The sequence below is a fragment of the Ammospiza caudacuta genome, chromosome 2 (assembly GCF_027887145.1).
Source record: "Ammospiza caudacuta isolate bAmmCau1 chromosome 2, bAmmCau1.pri, whole genome shotgun sequence".
Classification (NCBI taxonomy): Eukaryota; Metazoa; Chordata; class Aves; order Passeriformes; family Passerellidae; genus Ammospiza; species Ammospiza caudacuta.
The window spans coordinates 117836393-117855109 of NC_080594.1; the positions used below are offsets into that span (position 1 = coordinate 117836393).

The following is an 18717-nucleotide window of genomic DNA, read 5'->3' on the forward strand; positions in this document are numbered from 1 at the left end:
CAGAAGAGAGGCAGGAGTGACTGGGACAGGCTCCTGGATGGCTGTGAGGTTTCAATCCAAGTCCAGGTGTCCCATTTTCTGTGTGGTCCTGCTCGTGAAGCAGGAGGAGGATGGACCTGCCAGGGCAGGGAGCTCTGGTACCTCGTGGGTAGGCACAAAACTCTCACCCCTTATCTACTGTGTGGGTTCAGAACATTTTTACCATCACCAGGGAAACTCCAAGAAGGGGATATTGATGGGAAGAACAATGCAGCTGTAGGGAATACCCTCTAGGTGGCTTGGGGGTTGACTGATTTAATTAGGGACAGGAAATGAGGCTGGAAGAGGAAAGTATAAAGGTATAGGGATTAGGGGACATGTGAGAACCTGAGGAGGTGGAAGCAGGAAGAAAGGACAGGTGAAAGGGACATGGAGGCCGTTGTGATGAGGGGACAGAGATGTGCAGAGGAAGGGACATGTGGGAGGCTGGGGACATTGTGGAAGGAAGAAAGGAGGTGGCACAAATTTATGATGGTAATGTGGACTCCTTAACAGCCTGGCACTCTTTTGAATGGGGTCTCCTATTGGACAAAATGCATAAAAGGATGTATGGGACTATTTCAGGTAGAAATTCAGGAAGAATTTCTTCACTGAACGGGTTTTCAGACATTGGCAGGGGCTGCCCAGGGAGGTTTGGAGTCCCCATCCCTGGGGATGTCCAAGGAAGGCCTGGATGTGGCTCTCAGTGCTATGGGCTGGTGACACATTGAGGATTGGGCACAGCTTGGCCTCCATGGTCTTGGAGGTCATTTCCAATCTAAATGATCCTGTGATCTTGCATAGCCCTGCTTGTTCTGAGTTTGGAGGAACAAGCAGATGGCCACAGAAAAACAACTTCTGAAAGTAACCTCCTTGTGGGTACCTGGGCACACACATGAAACTGAGGCTATTTTCATTCTCTGGAATATGGAATCAGACTCATCCACATTTTCTATTTTGATTATTCATAATTTCTTCTCTTCAAATTCTCTTGGACAAAGCTGATGAGTACCTGATACCCAAACAGTTAAACAAGAGGTACTTCATCACTAGTGCATGAGGAGCCTCCTGCCTCACACAAGATCTTTCTCAGAGTTCCTCCTGGAATCAGATCCCATTGGTAACTCAAACCCACAGCTCCACAGGCCCTGTTAATCTCCAGATCAGTTTGGTTTGGGTCAGGAAGCCTTTGAACAGAAAGGGCTGCATCCTGACATATTGTCATCTGCAAGCATTAACAGCTCTGGCATGTGAAAAGGTCATGCCACCAAGCATTAACATTACGGGCTGGCAATTAAAGTAATTTATTTAAATAAGGGTTATTATTCTGCTGTGTGGCAACAAATACAACCTGTGCAAGGGGAAAGCCTGGGAAGGCCTCGAATCAGATCCTCTGCCAGTGTCATCTGATTAAAACAGGACCCAGAGAGGCTCAGATGGAAGGAGTGAGTTGTGATAAGAAGAGGCAACGATTCATGCATAGAAACAAGGGACTGGGGCTACTGCAGGAGGCAGCCCTGGAGGGCAAGAGCTCAGGGAGGGGGTTCACTGCTGATGCCTCACATGTTCCAGAAGAGTGGACAGATTTATTCAGAAAGAACAGCTCTGGGTCCTGTCCAGGGATCTCCAGCTTCTCCTGGGCCTGAACTGAAGGATTTGTGGGCTTTGATTCTTTCTAGAGACAAAAATCCAGGTGCCATTCATTGGTGGACAAACCATGTGGGGAGGGAAGGACACCCAAGAGATCATCCTGTTTCAAAGATGTTTTGGATTTGCAATAAAACATTCCAAGGACTTTTTTTTCTTCCTCTTAGCAGGAAATTTTAATTCCAAAACATGAAAATACTTCAGGTTTAAGACTATTCTTGCTAAGAAGAGTACTTTTTTCAACATTAAAATTTAAGCCCTTTTTAAAGAATGGTTAATAAAGTTGACAGGTATGTCCAAACTGTTCTGCAAAAACCTTCTGAGTACAATAAAAACTCGAATCTAGCTAGGTTTATTGTCAGTTTAATTATACTTTCAGTTCAGCACAGTTCAGCTACACACTCAACACATCCATGGTCTGTAAGCTCCTTGGTGCAGAGCCTTTCTTTTAATTTTGTGCAGCTCCTGGTTTAATTGAGCCCTCATTTTGATAGATCATTACTGTCACACACACTGGTAAAACATATAACAGTCAGCAAGTAGAACAGCAGCTCGTCAGAAGGAAGCAGACATTTTTATCAGTTCTTTATTGTCCACATATCTGAACACTTATTAGTTAAAGTCCCTTTATGTGCTGTGAATATTGAATATTGAATTATGTTGAATACTGAATGCTGAATTAAGTTGCCCTGTGAGTAGCAAAACAAATGAAGACAGGCTTCCTTTGGGATTCACACCCTCTATTGTCCACTTCCAACTCCTTTCTGCTAAGTTCCCTTTCAGGCCCATCAGTTCTCATAACACAGGAATGAAAATAAAATCCTTTTTCACATTTATTTCTACCTGATTCAATATGGACAAGCTCAGTGAGACACAGATTGAAAATCCAACCTTGTATCATCAAACCCTTCAGCTCACTGAGGAACAACCTTGGTTTTTTTTTTGTTCTGTCTGTTTCTAGTTCCAGCTATGATAACCTCCTACCCAAACACCACCCTGGCAACTCAAGGCCAGAAGAAGGAGATGAGCTGCACAGCTCATGGAGAGAAACCCATCATAGTCCGCTGGGAGAAGGAAGACCGGATCATTAACCCCGAAATGTCCCGGTACCTGGTTTCCACCAAGGAAGTTGGGGACGAAGTGATTTCCACCCTCCAGGTAAGAAAACAAACTGGCCCCCAAATCATACAGATATGTCAAGGTGTGCTTGGTTTGGTTTTGATTTAGGTGCAGGGCCAGAATGACAACACCAGAGCCCCAGCACTCGCTCCGTGCATGGTGGGGCAGCCAGAAGAGGGAGAGGAAACTTCTGCAATCCATCCCTAATGAAAAATTCCCTCTTTCCACACTCCAGAGGCAGCAAGAGAGTGAGCCAAGCACAACACTCAATCCTCTCTGTCTCGGGAGCAGCGTGGCTCATGTCTTAGTGTGTCCTTCCCTGAATCAGTTTGACCAAACTGCTGATAAACTCTGGCAAATACCAAGTTCTGATGTGTGTCACACTTACCCTCACCAAAATCACTAAACTGCTTTGAGAAAAAATGCTGCCTTTTTAAAGTGCTCTTCTCCCTTCCTTTCACTTGGTGGGGCTTGTGAGACCACTTTATAAAGTCAGGATTCAAAGTAGTTTTACGTGTGCTTTATGAAATCTAGAAGGATCTTTCTTCTTTTTTCTTACTCCAAAATATTCATTATCCATTTTCAATCACATTTGAAAAGTGTATTTATCAGGCCCAAGGCACTAATTCTTTATCTGTCTGGTTATTGTCTAAATTTTAGTGTAACTCTTATGAAAGATTTCTTTCTTTACCAGCCAAAACCCGTTTTGGATGACATCCAGTAAAATTATGGGTTTGCTCTCTGTGAGAAATCTTTGTCACTGATTTGTATGAGAAACAAAAAATTCTATGTGTGATTTTGTTCCTATTAGTATTTGTGTGATACAAATAATATTGTTTATAGGATTGACCCCTAGGCCATCATTCTTGTTGATTTTAATAAGATAACCTCAGGATAGACAACTACATTTCTATTTGGAAGGCTGGAGTCCTGCTTGGAGAGTTTTCTGAAGCAGTTGTGTACAGCAATGGTGTTCTACATCCATGTGTGTTACATACAAAATCTTTCACTTCTGAGAGATAAAACACCCCAAAAAGCAGAAAGTGGCAGATCAAGGCTGTCTCTAAAGCTTTGAGCTCAGTGCTTTTGCATGATGATGTAATCTTTAGTTGTGGACTCAGCTTTTATTATTTCGGCAGGACCCCTGCCTCAGTGAGACAGGACTTGGATTTTCACTGGGGCTGAATTAGGGTTGAGTAATGAACAGCACTGTGTGGTGCAAAGCTGATCTTTGAGACCAAACTTTACACAGATGGCCAATAATTAATTGTGTGTTCTTTGTTTTCTGGGCACTTGCCCTGAGCCCTTGGGGTCTGATTTGCAGAAGCACCAAGCCCTCCTGGCTGCAGCTGAACTCAGTGGAAGCTGTTATGAACACATGAAAAGCCATTTATTGCTCAGGACTCTGAGGGAGGGGGAGGAAGGCCCTACAAGTCTCAAATTGGGCTCTGGAAATTTTTGTTTTTCAGCTCAGCCACACGTGCAAGTGAACACAGCTTGACACGTTGCCACATCTCAGATGATAACTCTCCAATTTCCTTGCAGCAAGTGGGAAATTAATTCATTTATCTTAACCAGTGGTGACTGGGAGTTGTGCTCACATCACCTGGGTGTTGCTGAGGAATAAAGAGCACGTGGAGTTTCCATGGCTCAGCTAATATGTGGCAACTTGTCAAGCAGCCACAAATGTTATCATACATCTGCTTCCTTAATTCCCTACATGAAATGGTGGCAATGCTCTTCATGGTGTAAGGACTGATGAAAATAAATTCACTCCTGTTTCTGCAATGGGTGAATTCAGAGGAAAATGCTGTGAGAAAATGAATGTCTGTTTTCAGGGCACAGTTTGAACAGGGCACAGTAAATAAATTGTGGAGCAGCACACTGAACAATGAGAAGGAAATGGTATTTCAAATATCTGCTAGTTTAATTTTTTTTTCTTTCTTATACCTTGAATGCAGCAATGGTCCTGTAGAAAAATATCATTATGATCATGTTTGTAAATATTATATATAAATGTCCTTGCTGTTAGCAAATTGAAAAGAAAGACCACACAAAACTTTATTATGAGGCACCATGCTAAACACTACAGGGTTCACCACCAGTGTTTGAACCTTTATTTCCCCCCACACACACTTCAGCCACTTGAGTTATTATCAGAAATAGCCAGAAAAATTTGGAGGCAGCAGGAGGCACCATTTTGTATGGCAAATTTCAGCCAACAGTTAAATGCTTGGCAAAGTTGTGAGGATCTGGAAACAAGGCTCCTAAGGAGAAGCTGCAGGAATAGGAGGAGCTCCAGCTCCTGACTACACGTGTTGAACTGATAGCCTGTGTCCTCAGACCAGGTGCTGCTGGCTTTGATAATCTCAGCATTTTGGAAGCTTTCCTATGCAATTGTATGTGTGTAACCTGCCATATCTATTTATTGCTGTCAGGGAGAACAGTCTGAGTGATTTTTCTTGTGCCACACAGACAAGCTGTTGGTTTGTTTTCTCTGTGTGCTGTTCAATCCATCACCTCTTTTCCAACCTCCTATAGATTCTGCCAACTGTGCGTGAAGATTCTGGCTTCTTTTCCTGCCACGCCATCAATTCTTACGGGGAGGATCGTGGAATAATTCAGCTCACTGTGCAAGGTAGGGAGAGGGCAACACGAGGGAAAAACCCCACAGCTATTGTAGGACAGGAAGTGTAGAAATCTGCTGGGGGCAGGGAGGTTCTGATTCTTAATTAAATGTGTTCCTCATTGTCAAAGAAATGTGGAGTTGCATTAAGGTTCTCGGTCTTTCATTTTCCAGCATCACAGCTTATATCAAAATAAAAGATAATCTTGAGTCCTTCTAGACCTATACAAATTAATTAGAATTTTTTTCTTAAATGCAGTAGTTGACAATTGCCAAAGATACCTAAAACTAATATCTTCAGTAAGGACTGTAGATGTGGAGGATTGAGGGAGAGCAGGTTGCATTTAATTTTAAAGAACAAATGTGCTTCAAGCCCAGGTCTAAAATAAAGCAAAAGTGATCTCACTTCATCTGTAGAGAAATGTTAAACCTACTGTGGAACTTAAAGCAAAACATTTCAAGTCTAATCAATCAAAATAAATTGTGAGCAGTTTGCACAATCCAAATTCTAGGAATTTATCTTGCCTGGGGCTGGGGTTCCCCTCCCACAGGGCAGAAACAGCAAGTCCTGGAGAGGTGACAATATTTGAAATGCAGGGCACAGGCAGGACTCAGCCACTGGCCACTGCTCATTCCCATGTGGTGCTGGTTCCTCCTGTGCCTCTCTGAGCCTGCTCACAACAAATTCCTACAACTTGCAGATTTCTCTCTCCCTGCTCTTGATTCCAAGTAGCAGCAGATTCCAGAGGATGCCTAAGGCAGCCCTGTTGAAAAATTCAGGTGGAGTTTGGGGACAGGTTCCCAGTTCCACCACTGCTCATCTAAGCTTCCAAGACCATTTAAAGGGACATTAGAATGGGTCTAGGTGCTGCTTATTTGCAACATTAACTTTAGAGGCAGAGAGAACTTTCAGAGTGATTTAATCAAATTAATCTGTTATTGAAGTAAGACTTTTAAACGCACTCAAAGAGAATGAAATTTTACTCTCTCTCTCCACCAAATTCAGCATTTTTGCGTTTAGTACTCATATTTCTACAATCACTTTTTGAGTAAAATCACTGATAGTAGTATCAGGGAAATGTGGTGTTTGAGGTAAAAAATCTTTCCTGGGATGAAAGTCCAAGCTGGAGTGATTTTAAGGAAATGCAATCAAGAAGGTTAAAGAGGAGCCAGTATTCAAGATTACACCAGTGACTCTGAATTGAAAAATGCTGATATTTCCAGCGGGTGATTAACAGGATCAGGGTCCCCACAAGTGGCCAAAGAAATGCCAGGAAAGCTGAGGCAGTGCCACGCTGGTTGCTGTGCCCCTGCTAAGAGGAAGGGCTGTGTTCTGAGCAGAGCTGTGTGTGTGTGTTGTGTGTTTGCCCAGAGCCCCCCGACCCCCCTGAGATAGAGATCCGCGAGGTGAGAGCTCGGAGCATCGCGCTCAGGTGGACCATGGGCTTCGATGGCAACAGCCCCATCACTGGCTACGACATCGAGTGCAAGAACAAGTCAGGTAGGGAACAACCTCAGTCATCCCCCTGCTGCTCATTCCCCACCAAGTCCGTGCTGCAAAAGCTAATTCATAAATTGACACTGCCTGATGGAATTTTTGTAACGGTTTGTTTAATCTTCCGTGGGAAGATTTATCTTCGTTTGTTGTCCTTTTTGTTTGTTTTGTGGTAAAGATGGTAAATTTAGCAATTGCTGCTTTCCCCTTTTACCACTTCATGCTATATTTACTGAGGCAAAAATTTTGTGATGTTTTCATTAGTAGAAAAAACATTTTCAAGAGTGTTGAATCATGGATCATCATTTTAGCCCTGGTTTTGTAAATGAAATCAATAATGTACAGGAGAGATTGATAATGTACCTGAAAGATGAGGAGTGGAAATTCTCCACTGAGGCTGAAGTCAGAAATTGCAGGTTTTGAGATGTGCATTGGGCAAGGCTGCCTTCAAGGGATATGCACACCTAAAAGTTTCTGGGCTCTCTTTTCTTTTTTGATTGTTTTCCTATCTTTCCAACCACCCACCTGCTCCAGAAAAGCTTTTGAAAATCATTCTCGCCTGATTAACTCCTTTCTCACACTAAAACATGTCTTTATTTCTCAAATACAAGAATAAATATTTAAGAATGGTGTAACTCAGCACAACCCCGTTTAGGATGACTTGAGGTGCTTCCATTCTATTGACACACTGACAAGAATGGATTTCAGAGCTCTAAAAAAATCCTTGCTAGATTTAGTTTGATGTTTTCAAGTGATAATGCAGAATGCAGGCAAAGATTAAGTGAACTTGCATTGAAAAATGATTTCTCTCTAATATGGAATGATAAATCAAGAGCGAGACAGGTTGGATGGAAATATCAGGACTCAATATATTGATAAAGGTTAAAAAAAAAAGAAAGGAAAAGAAGTGGGCAGCAGAATTGGTGTCAAAGAAAATATTTGTCTGTATCTGAAGACAAATCCTGGAGGTCATGTCCTAACAAGAGCAGATTATCTTCTTCTTACTGCAAACAACAGAAATGTCAGTTTTTAAAGTCTGAGGCTGAATGTTTGGAGAAACTCAGATCAGGTTTTTTAAAATTCTTGCATACGAATTTTGTCATTAATTGAATGACTGAGAAGATGAAATACTAAAGATGATTTATGGAGAACTTGCATGGGGTAGTTGGGGCAATTTAGAACAAAGAGGAAGAATTAAGAAAACTTCTCAGGTTCCAGGCATTAAAGGGACAGAACAAAATTTAGGTTATACATTCAAGGAACACTCTGCCAAGACCATAGTGAAGCTGTAAACTGCACAACTGTATTTTGTGAGAATTTTCCACCTCTGCTGCCTTTCCTGAGGACTCAGGAATGAATTTAGATCAGATGCACCATTGAGGCTTCTCAAGCAGGAAAACTTTTCTGTTTCAGAGAAGGTGCAGGCGATCACAAAGAATGCAAGAGCTGTATTTAGGAGCCCTTACATATCCCATCATAAAATCATATAAATTAGGTTGGAAAAGACCTTTAAGATCATCAAGTCCAAAGATATCTCAGCACTGTTGATGTCTACCCCATCACACACAAAAGGTACACTAATTACCCCAATGGAATTAGTTACTCCATGGAAGGACCACGGAGTTGCCTGTCCTGTAGGGTCCATTTGCAATCCCATAGCACTATGAATACCAGGAACTTGGTGTTTCAGGATCTTTTGGTACTTTGAGATATCACCTGTCTGTACAGACATGTACCTGTGGCACTCAGACCTGGCCCTTCATGGAAACCAGTCCTGTGCAGCCTCTAGAGATTTTCATCGGAGCTGTGCAAAGAGCTCTGGAGAGAGGAAAAGGGACGTGGGTCTTCATTTGTGCCTATTTCACCATCCTTTAAAATTTTTTAGGTCATTAGGGCAGTCTTAGGGACAAACTTTGAACAGTTCTGTTTAATTGCGCTTTATTGTGCTCTGGTGTGAGGGGGCTACACCCGGGTCCCCGATGCTTTCGCAGAGTTGGGGGTTCCCAAAATCTTGGCCGGGATCCGCGGGGGTTCCGGCCGGGTGCGGGGCTGGTGCGGTACCAGCGATGGCCACCGGGTGGCAGCGCCAGAACACCGGAAAGCAGCACATGTGCGAGAAGGGAATGAGAAACTCGAGTCCTTCCAGCGCTCTCCTCACGCCCCAGCTGGGACAAAGCCAGCGGGAGCCGAGCTCACCGGGGCGGCAGCAATGGCGGCGCTGGTCCCTCAGCGCCCGGCCCCGGCGCCGGCGGGCGGGGAGCCCTGGGCAGCGCCCTGCGGGCACCAGGGAGCGAGCCCCGGCCCGGGCTCTGTGCCCGTGGCGCCGCAGAGGCCAGGGCAGAGCTGCAGGAGTCGGGGCCTCAGGCAGCGCCCCGAGGCAGCTGCAGCAGCCGGGCCCGGCCTTGTGGCAGCGCAGGAGGCTCTCGTGGTGCCGCTTCTCCAGCCCGGCCCGGCCTTGCGCGCTGCCCCTGCCCCGCTCGGCTTCCTGTGCCCGGCAAAGGTGCCAGGCCGCGCTCGGTGCCCCTGGCTGTCGCTGCTGAAGGCAGTGGGAAGAAGGTGTCATAGCCCAAGAGATATCCCAATGGGAAATAGATGGGAGTGAGCAGCAGGAGTTGGGATGGGAAGATGAGAGATCCCATGAGCTGTGCTTACAGAGAGATGTGAGTGTCCCAGAGGATTCCGATATGCAAGAGCCAGATCAGAGGAAAGGTGAGAGGTATCAAGACCTCTCACTGTGTGATGTGCGCTCCCCCATCTCTCCATGGGACAGTGTCCCAGAGCTTTCCCAGAGGAAAGATGAGAGGAATAAAGAACTCTCACCATGGGAACAAGATGTGTGCTCCCACACATCCCAATGGGAAGACAGCAGAGAATCAGAATTGTACTAAGTGAGAGAAAGCAGTGACAAGGAGCTGTCACAAGGACTGGATGCCAGAGCCCAAGAGCTGTACAAGTGGCCAGCTATAAGTGACTGACAGCTGTTCCAGCAGGAGAAGCATGTGAGCAGTCAGGAGCTGTGCCTTTACCTCTTCAGGAGTGAGAGGCTTGGGCACCTCTTCTTCTCCTCACATCCAGCTGGGGCAGCAGCTTCTGCCTTGGACACTGTAGGACTGCCCGTGACAGAGCAGGCACCGGGCAGGGCAGGTATTGCCTCTGCAGCCACCTCCATGCCAATGGGGCTGGGAGAGCTGGGCTGGATTTCTTCTACACCCATCTGTTGTTGGAGGGCATACTCTCCCTCCAGCTTCTCCATCAGTTTGTAGATGTTTGTCAGGTCCTGGATCAGAATCTCCTCAGTGATGTTCTGATCCTGGCACAGTGAAGCCTGGCTGCTGGTCCGGGTGTCAGAGGGGACACTGGATGAGCTCTGTGTCCCTGGTGATGGCAGTTCCTCCCTGAAGAGAGAAGGAGCTGCTCCCTTTACTTCCTCAGGAGTGAGAGGCTTGGGTTGCTCTTCCTTTTCATCAGCTCCATCTGGGGCAGCAGCTGCTGGCTCGGACTCTGTGGGCAAGGAGAGGCGCTGGGCAGGGCAGGTGCTGCCTCTGCTGCCACCAGAGAGCAGGAGGAGGAGGCAGCAGTGGGGTCAGTGCAGGCAGTGGCCGAGAGGATGGATGACTGTGATGAGGAAATGAAATGGTGGCAATTCTTGGATGAACTGGAGCCTTTTCCTGGTGAGAGATCCAGAGCTGTGCCAGGTGTCTGTCACAGGACACACAGGGAAGATTTCTTCGGCAGAGGGGATCCCAGAGCTTGCCCCTTGGGAGGCTTCTGTTGAGCGCCCAGCACAGGAGCCATGCAGCCAAGGGCCAGTGCCTGCCCCACACAGCCCCCCCAGCCCCTGGCCTGCCCAGCTGAGAGCCCAGGCCCCCAGCAGGCAGCAGGAGGGGGCAGTGCAAGAGAGCCAGGAGGGCACCTTGGCTGGGGAGGACAAAGAGTGGGAAGAGGACATTGAGCCAGAGCTTTCCCAGTGGGAGAATAAGGAAGAGGCAGAGGTGTTCCATGGAGAAATGAACGACTCCCAAAAAGTGTCCCATGGGGAAGAGTGCCCTGAGCAGGAGCTGTGCCAGGAAGAGCCCTCTGACTGGAAAGAGCACTCAGAAGAAGATGTGTCCCATGGGGAAGAGTGCCCTGAGCAGGAGCTGTGCCAGGAAGAGCCCTCTGACTGGAAAGAGCACTCAGAAGAAGATGTGTCCCAGGGAGAAGACACAAGTCACCATGAGCACTCTGACTGGGACAAAGACTTCACTGAGCAGGAGCTGTCCCAGGGGGAAGTCAGCGGCTCTCAAAACCTCTCAGACTGGGAAGAGTACGCTGGGCAAGGGTTGATTGGAGGAGATGTCAGCAACTGGTCAGAACATTCTGATGGAGAAGAATCCATTGGCCAAGAGCCTGCCCAAAGGGAAGCCTGCATTGGCCAAGACGTGTGGAGAGGCAATGGCAGCAGACCCTCAGGACACTCCAGTTCAGATGACAGCTGTGAGGAACTAATACAGGAGAACTGTGAAGACCAGAGTGACCCTGGCATCTGGACTAAGCCCTCCTTCTTCCCAGAGCAGGAAGAGGGGATGAGGTGAGCATCCTAGAGCTGCTCCCAGAAGAAAACAGAGAACAAAATCGGAGAGTTTTTGTGGCAGTGCCCCTCCCTTGTGAGGCCTGGGTTGAGGAGGAGGCACCAGAGCCGCACAGTCCAGGGCTGCTCTGTGCCTTGCTCACGCCCCTGAAACGCCAACCCCCTGTGGGACGCGTGGCTTCTCTTCCCTCCCAGAAACCAGAGGCAGGGAGGGAGAGCTGGTTGACATATTGTGTATTTGTATTGCAATCTATGATATAAAAACACAAATATGCAACATGTAATTATGATACAATTTCCTAGAAAATAACCAAAAAACCCAAAACAGTTACAATTATTGAAGAATTTATGTATTTTCTAATAAAGTTTGTAAGGCACAAGAAGCCCCCTGTGAGCAGGGAGTGCTCAGCCCCAGCGCAGCGGGAGAGTTGCCGGCCGGGCGGGCAGGGCAGGGCTGGCGCTGCTCTCTGCAGCTGAACTGAAGGCGCCCGTTGGGGCCGGCTGAGAGAGAGCTGTGCTGGGAGAGAGCCCTTGGCAGCGGGGCTGTGCAGCCGCCAGAGCGGAGCCAGCACAGCCCCGCTGGGACGCTGCCCGTGGCCCGGCTGCCTCAGAAGGGCAGCGCCGGTTGGGCGTGGGCCAGGAGCAAGGGCTGCTCCTGGCCGGGCTTGCTTTGGCTTTGAAGGTGCTGCAAAGGCTCTTCTCCCCATTTTCACTTCTAGTTTGTGAAATAAACAGGGCAGATCTTCTCTCCTTTTTAATGTCAATATTAAAAGTGATCAGCTCAAGGCTGGCAGGCTCGATGGCGTCGTTCCCAGGAGTGGCTCGGAGAATGGAGGAATGTGCAGATTTGTTTCTTAGGGGGCAGAGCTGGGGGTCCCATCCTCATTAGAGCAGTGGGAGTATACCCTCTGTTACCACCTTCGGTGTCCTGGCTCCAGCTCAGGTATTTGCTCAGGGCAAGGGGCAACAAAGAGTCTCAGTGTTTCTGCAGACTCTGTACTTTGTTCCTCACGTCCAGACATCACTTTGATCTCTTAATTCGATGTTGGCTCGTCATTTTGGGGGTATTTTGGTAAGTTTGGTGGGGTGGTTTTCCCTTGGCATGCTGGGTCCAAAGTTATTTTGCATGCCCTCTGATGTCCCCTCCTTTCACTGTCTGAGAAGGGTGATCCACTTGGTAGCAGGCAGGGTGGTGCTGACAAAGGAAGAATTCTTAACCTTCAAGGACAGGTAGTTAATGAAAACGACCAGCGATTACAATAACAAACAGTTAGAACTCCACCCTGGCAGCAACTGGTCCAACCTGTTCACTCTACAACTTTTTATAAAAAAGTGGGTGACCTTTTTTTACTCATAACAGTTTGCACACAGAACATGCAGCAGAAGGAACTTGCCGCTGAGCCTGTGGCTGAAGCCTTGCCCCCTCTGCTCCCCTGTCCCTGCCCAGGGCCTGCTCAGCAGAAAGCAGCTGTGGAGTCACTTCTGGAGTCCGTACAACTCTTACACTACACAGCGCTTGGGGTGGCAGGGACCTTACAGCTCATGTAGCTCCAGCTGATTATCTCCTACTCTGTGTGTGTCTCTCTCTCTGACACTGTTTCCTCTTTCTTTCTCTCTCCTTTCTCACATTCTTGGGAAATAAAATCTGAGTAAAATCCATCTGTTGCCTTCCCATAGTTTCATTTGCCTCTTAATCAGGGTTGTATTTGAAACAGCCAAGTGAAAAGTAAAGCCCAAGAACCCAACACAGCATAGGGACAAGCTCCAAACACCAGAAACATGGGAGTGGTAACAATATATAGTCTTGGGGGTGAACATTCTAGAGACAGTACCATATATGGAACACAAGTAATCAACAGGGGAGTAGAACTTGGATTAATTAACAAAACTCCAGAGGCTCTCGGAAGGAGATCTCAGGCTTGCCCTGAGTTAGATGAATGTTTCCTAGGGCTGGATGCTAAGGTTTGGTGTCATAGGGGTGAAGTCTGGCTGGGTTTGTGTTTCAGTCAGGCAGTTTCCCCCAGGTCAGTGCTGAGTAGCTGTGGCAGGAGTTTGGTGTTGGCATTTCCATTTTGCAGGGTATTTCTCCAGGACTGATTTTTTTTTTTTTTCCTGGGATAACTTTCAGAGAATTACAGAATCCCTGATGGTAGAAAAGGTCTCCCAGCACATCAAGTCCAAACTGTGCCCAATGCCCACCTTGTCACCCAGCCCAGAGCACTGAGTGCTATGTCCAGGCCTTCTTTGGACACCTGCAGGGATGGGGGCTCTACCACTACCTTGGGCAGCTGCTTCCAATGCTTAACTACCTTTTCCATGAAGAAATTCCTGCTGATATCCAAGCTGACCATCCCCTGGCCCAGGCTGAGGCTGTGTCCCCTCATGCTGTCATTTGTTGCCGAGGAAAACAGCCTAGTCTCCACCTGCCTGCACCTCCTGTCAGGGAGCTGTGGAGAGCAATGAGGTCTCCCATGGGCTATTCCTGTTTATTAACTCCCTTCCTTCCCTTTTTATTTTCAACACAACCAACATTCTCACTGAGTGAAGATCCCTTTGGGGCAGCAACTCCCATTTTTGTGCAGTTGTTCCAATGCCCCAAAGGTAAGAAATCGCACTTAAAAAACTGGGGAATCTTTTCTGCTTTCAACACCTCCTCAAAGAGGAGCTATTTCTGTGGATTTGCTGATGACCCCAGAGCTAAGATCCCATTGTTTTCAGCCGCACTCTTGCGCCAGTTGGGAATGCTGCTGGCAACGTTGGGAATGCCAAGGAAGGGGAGGGATCACTGGATTTGCCTGGAGCAGAATGTGTTTTCTGGATTAACACAGCAGTGGCATGAAACAGCTTGTATTACCCACATTAACACCACCATTTATTTGTCCGTTTCTATTGATATTTCTTATCAAACAGACTCTTGGGATTCTGTCCAGAGAACCAGAGATGTTTCCCCTCAGCTAAACCAGGCCACCATCATCGACCTGCACCCGTCCTCCACCTACAACATCCGCATGTACGCCAAGAACCGCATCGGCAAGAGCGAGGCCAGCAACGAGCTCACCATCACCACTGATGAAGCAGGTATGACCTGGCTTTGCAACCTCTAAATCCTGTGGGAATTATCTCTCTTTGATGTCAGGAATCATTGCATGAAATTCTGTTTGTGTGACTGCAGCTGTATCAAAATACTGAGTACTGAGTTATTCCCATGGAACATCGTGAGTTTTGCAACTTCATTGTGCAGGGCTGTAATTAAAGCTGTTCAGTGGCATCTAGTGGCCAAAGAAGACATTGTGCTCCAAATTTTCAGCTTGTGACATTGGAATTAACATACCTGTATCTACAGTGAGGCCACTCAACCAGCAACATCCTGGTTTTAGTGGTGGTGCCTCCCCTGTGGGTATTGTGGCTTTCATTACATGTTTAGATATTAATGTAACTAATTTAAATTTCTCCCTTTTGAGAATGTTGATCCACATGAATCAACTCTTCATTTGAACATTCCCTCACTCAACCCTCCCACCATTTATTTTTCTAGCCTCTATTTAGATCTCTTGGCTGACTTTAATGTCATCCCCCTGATCTTTGTTCTCTTGTATTACAGAATCACAGAATCATTTAAGTTGGAAAATACCTCTAAGGTCATCAAGTCTGATCTTTATTTTTATATTTAACCTTTCATTCTCTTTCATCAGCACCAGGAGTACTGTGTGGGCATTTTCCCTTTGGTGACTGGAGACACTCTCGTGTACATGGAATTTCCACCTTCCTTTACCTTTTGCTTAGTCAGCACTGCTTGCTTCTGTGGAGATTTAGAGAGGACAACATGGTGACAGTCTTCCAGCAGTGGAAATTCCCTTTCTCTTTCAAGATTTATGTTGGTCTTGCATTTGAATACCCAGAGACTGATTTTTAGTTCACCTCCTATGAACACAACTGTTTAATTCCCACTGAATTTCTCTGGGAATTTCCTACAATGAAAACACAATCCTTGTCAGGAAAGCATGATTTTCCTTCTGAGGGACCTTGTGAGTAGGAGCAGCACACAAGGGCTCACAGTGGAAAGCAGAATGAGCTAGAGACAACATAAGTTGCATTTCTTTTATCATTCCAGCAGAAGAAAAGTGTGCAGTGAACAGATTTAACAGTGAAGAGTTTGTTTGGAAAATACTTATTTTTTGATCAGAAATTTACTCTTCCTTTGTGCAAAAAAAATGTGAAATCACTAGAGAAAAGAGACTATCCATTCTTCCAGTCATTTATAACCGCAAAATGCCCATCCTTCCTTGTGCAGAATAGAGGCTGGGTCTTAGATCTGCTCTCTTACGCTCCCTTATTCACCCATGCTTGGAATGGTTTTTACTTGCCAAGTTTTTCCTGACTGGTAATTAAGTTGTCAGGGTCAGCAGCTGCCCTTGGAATAAAAAAACAGCTTCCCCATGAGCAGGGTGGAACCTTAACATCACTTTTTATTCAGTTCTTTGTAACCAGGCTTCAGAATAAATGATCCTTTTGTGGCTGTCTTTTTGAGGAGCTGTTCGTTGGTAGAAAAAGACCAGCAGTGTGGAACTGTATTCAAAAGTCACTGATCTACCTAGGGAAGGACTGGGAGGGAGGAGGTCAGGCTTAGGCAGAGTTTGTGATGTTTTTCTCCTGGGTTTTTATTTCAGGGGATGTGCAAAGTGTAGGAACATCATTTTTGTTTGATCACTGTTTACTTCTGTTCCCTGCTTTTACAGCAGGCAGTGGGGAACAGCATGGGTGCAGGGGATGAGAGAGAAGCTAATGAGCAGGGAGCAAAATAAAGGTCCAAGAAATACAAGATAAAAACCAAGCAACTTGGAAAGGGGGGCAGGTTCTGTATCACATATTGCAAAGAAATATCTCTATTAAAAAGAAACCTGTAAAAGGTCTCTGTGGCAAAAGAATAGGTAAGGATGGAACAATTTCAAAGCTTTCAGACCACATCTTTCTTTCCATACAACCCCAATTACCTCATGTGTTGGAAAATAGATGCCAGTACACACTTGCTCCAATGCCTATCAGAAAAAAAGAAGCATTATGGCCATTGCCTAATATTGAAATCAATAGAGGAAATGGGGATACCTGGGTTTTCTTTATGTCCTTGCCACAAATTCTGTATGACATTAAGTATGTAAAACAAATGACTTCTTATTTAGCATCTCCCTGTGGTGTGCTGAGAGCACTTAACTATTCAGGGCTGTGAAAAAAAAAAAATTGGGGTCTTTTGAGGAAAAGTCAGGATTTTTGGGGGCAGATTTTAAACTCCATCAAGGATCAAATGCTTGGCTCAAATTCCACTACATTATAAGGAACCCCAGAGGAGTGGCATTCATTTTTATCAACAGGAGGACAGAAACAAGGTCAGACTTCAAAAAATTTATATAGATCTCATTTTTGCCAGTGGACTTTTTCCTCTTCTTCCTTTGTATTAATGCAAGAAGAATGGAAATAAAGTTCTTTCAAGCTTTGGAAATTTCCCATATGAAGGACAGTCAGGAATGGCAGAGAATAGGACATATTTAATAACCTAAACATTACAGGCTGTATTCTGTGTCTCTGCTTCCATCAGTTAAAGCAAAATGTTCTGGTTCCTTTCACCACAGTTGTCACTTATTGCTGCTCCACCTCTAACAGCCCCATCTCACCCTTTTCATTGCTTTCCTTCCTTTGTCCTGCTATTAAACTGAATTTAATACCTTTTACTGAGGCTGTATTCTGCATCAAGGGAACCCTCTGCAGCAGCTCGAGGTGGCTCCATCCCTCTCCTCAGATCTTTCCTTTGCAGTGATTTACCTCACTGAGCAAGCAATTTACTGCACATCTCTCTGTTCAGTCCCAGCTGATCCTGATCTGCTTTGTAGCTGCCCAGCTGACAGGGAGGTTCCTTCTTTTTTCATTCACATTTAAAGCCTCCTGCACACCTTTAGAACCGTGTTGATGGTCCATGAAAGTTTCCCTGGCTCAGGCAAGAGTTGAAAGAAGGTTTTCCCACCTAGAAGTTTTTTTTGTCAGATTTCCAGGTTTGAACTCTTACTGGGGAGGGGGAAGAGTGTAAAATGTGAAGGATTTTGCATAAAATATCTGATACTGGTCTGAATGCGCTCAGTTTCCAATGAACAAAGGGGATCCCACTGCAAAATTTGCAACAAGTTGAAAGCAGGATTAGGAACTCCTGGCTCACTTGCTTTAAATGGGTTGTGCTGCTTTTCTGTCTGGATTAGGAGCTTCTGGCTCACCTGCTTTAAATGAACTCAGCTGCTTTTCCATCACCCATAGGGTTGTGACTGCTGAGAATTCCCCTTGCCTATCTCCAGATATGCAGAAACATCGCTGTGAGAGTATCTCTAGCCAAGGAAACCACTATTATTCATTTTATTCTGTTCATTTAATTTACCAGCTTGGTATGTTTTGGCACATGGTGCATTTTGCTGTTGGCCAGAGATGACACCTGAACGCAGAAGATTCCTGGCCCTGCTTTTGTTTGGAAAAGTTTTCCAACCTCTGTGATGCTGGGGTGTAAAGGTGGTGACATTTAATGTGAAATGCTGAATTCCTTGTGCTGTGAGGGCTACATTTGATGCATTTTCCTTCTCTTTCCAGCCCCTGATGGTCCACCTCAGGATGTGCAGCTTGAGCCTATATCTTCCCAGAGCATCAGAGTCACCTGGAAGGTAAATACTCACACATCCGTGGATCAGATAGGCTCTATCAGTATTTGGATGCTTTCAGGGGAATTTTATAACAACTGTGCCTTGGTTGTTTTATTCAGGAGAGACATTACAGATGCCTTTGCCAACATATCTTAAAATATTTGCCACAATTTGAAGGGAGCATCATGCAAAGAAAGCCTTCTATCGGAGAGTAAAAGTAGCAACTGCTTGCATTTCCTTCTTTTTTCTGATTTCAGAGATAAGGGCACATGTTCAGGAAATAAACACTCACAAAATTTCACTGTAGTTCTGGGTAAAACTTCCCCAGAAACCATTGGAACCAATGGGAACTTCTTCCCATTGCAATAGATTTGGGACAGATTTTTGCTGCACAGAGTCTTAGTGTAGTCTATGAGAACTGATGAAGAGTAATAAATATAAAAATATCATCAGCTGGTATAATTAAAAAATGTGGCATGTTGTGTGACCCAATTTTTCTAGGTTTTTCCCAGTATTTTGACAATAACAGAAAGTTTTAAATGCTTTGGTATGATATCAGAGATACTTAAAC

General features: G+C 45.6%; 1 protein-coding gene across 2 annotated transcripts in view; it reads left to right on the forward strand.

Annotated features, from left to right (window-relative positions):
- DSCAM (DS cell adhesion molecule) overlaps window positions 1-18717 on the forward strand; it is a 403090-nt gene that overhangs the window by 285746 nt on the left and 98627 nt on the right. For both annotated transcript variants that reach the window (XM_058825080.1, XM_058825079.1), the window contains exons 11-15: window positions 2627-2823; window positions 5326-5422; window positions 6783-6911; window positions 14386-14553; window positions 18097-18167. In XM_058825080.1, coding sequence (XP_058681063.1) covers window positions 2627-2823; window positions 5326-5422; window positions 6783-6911; window positions 14386-14553; window positions 18097-18167 — 662 coding nt within the window. The remainder of the gene's footprint in view (window positions 1-2626; window positions 2824-5325; window positions 5423-6782; window positions 6912-14385; window positions 14554-18096; window positions 18168-18717) is intronic.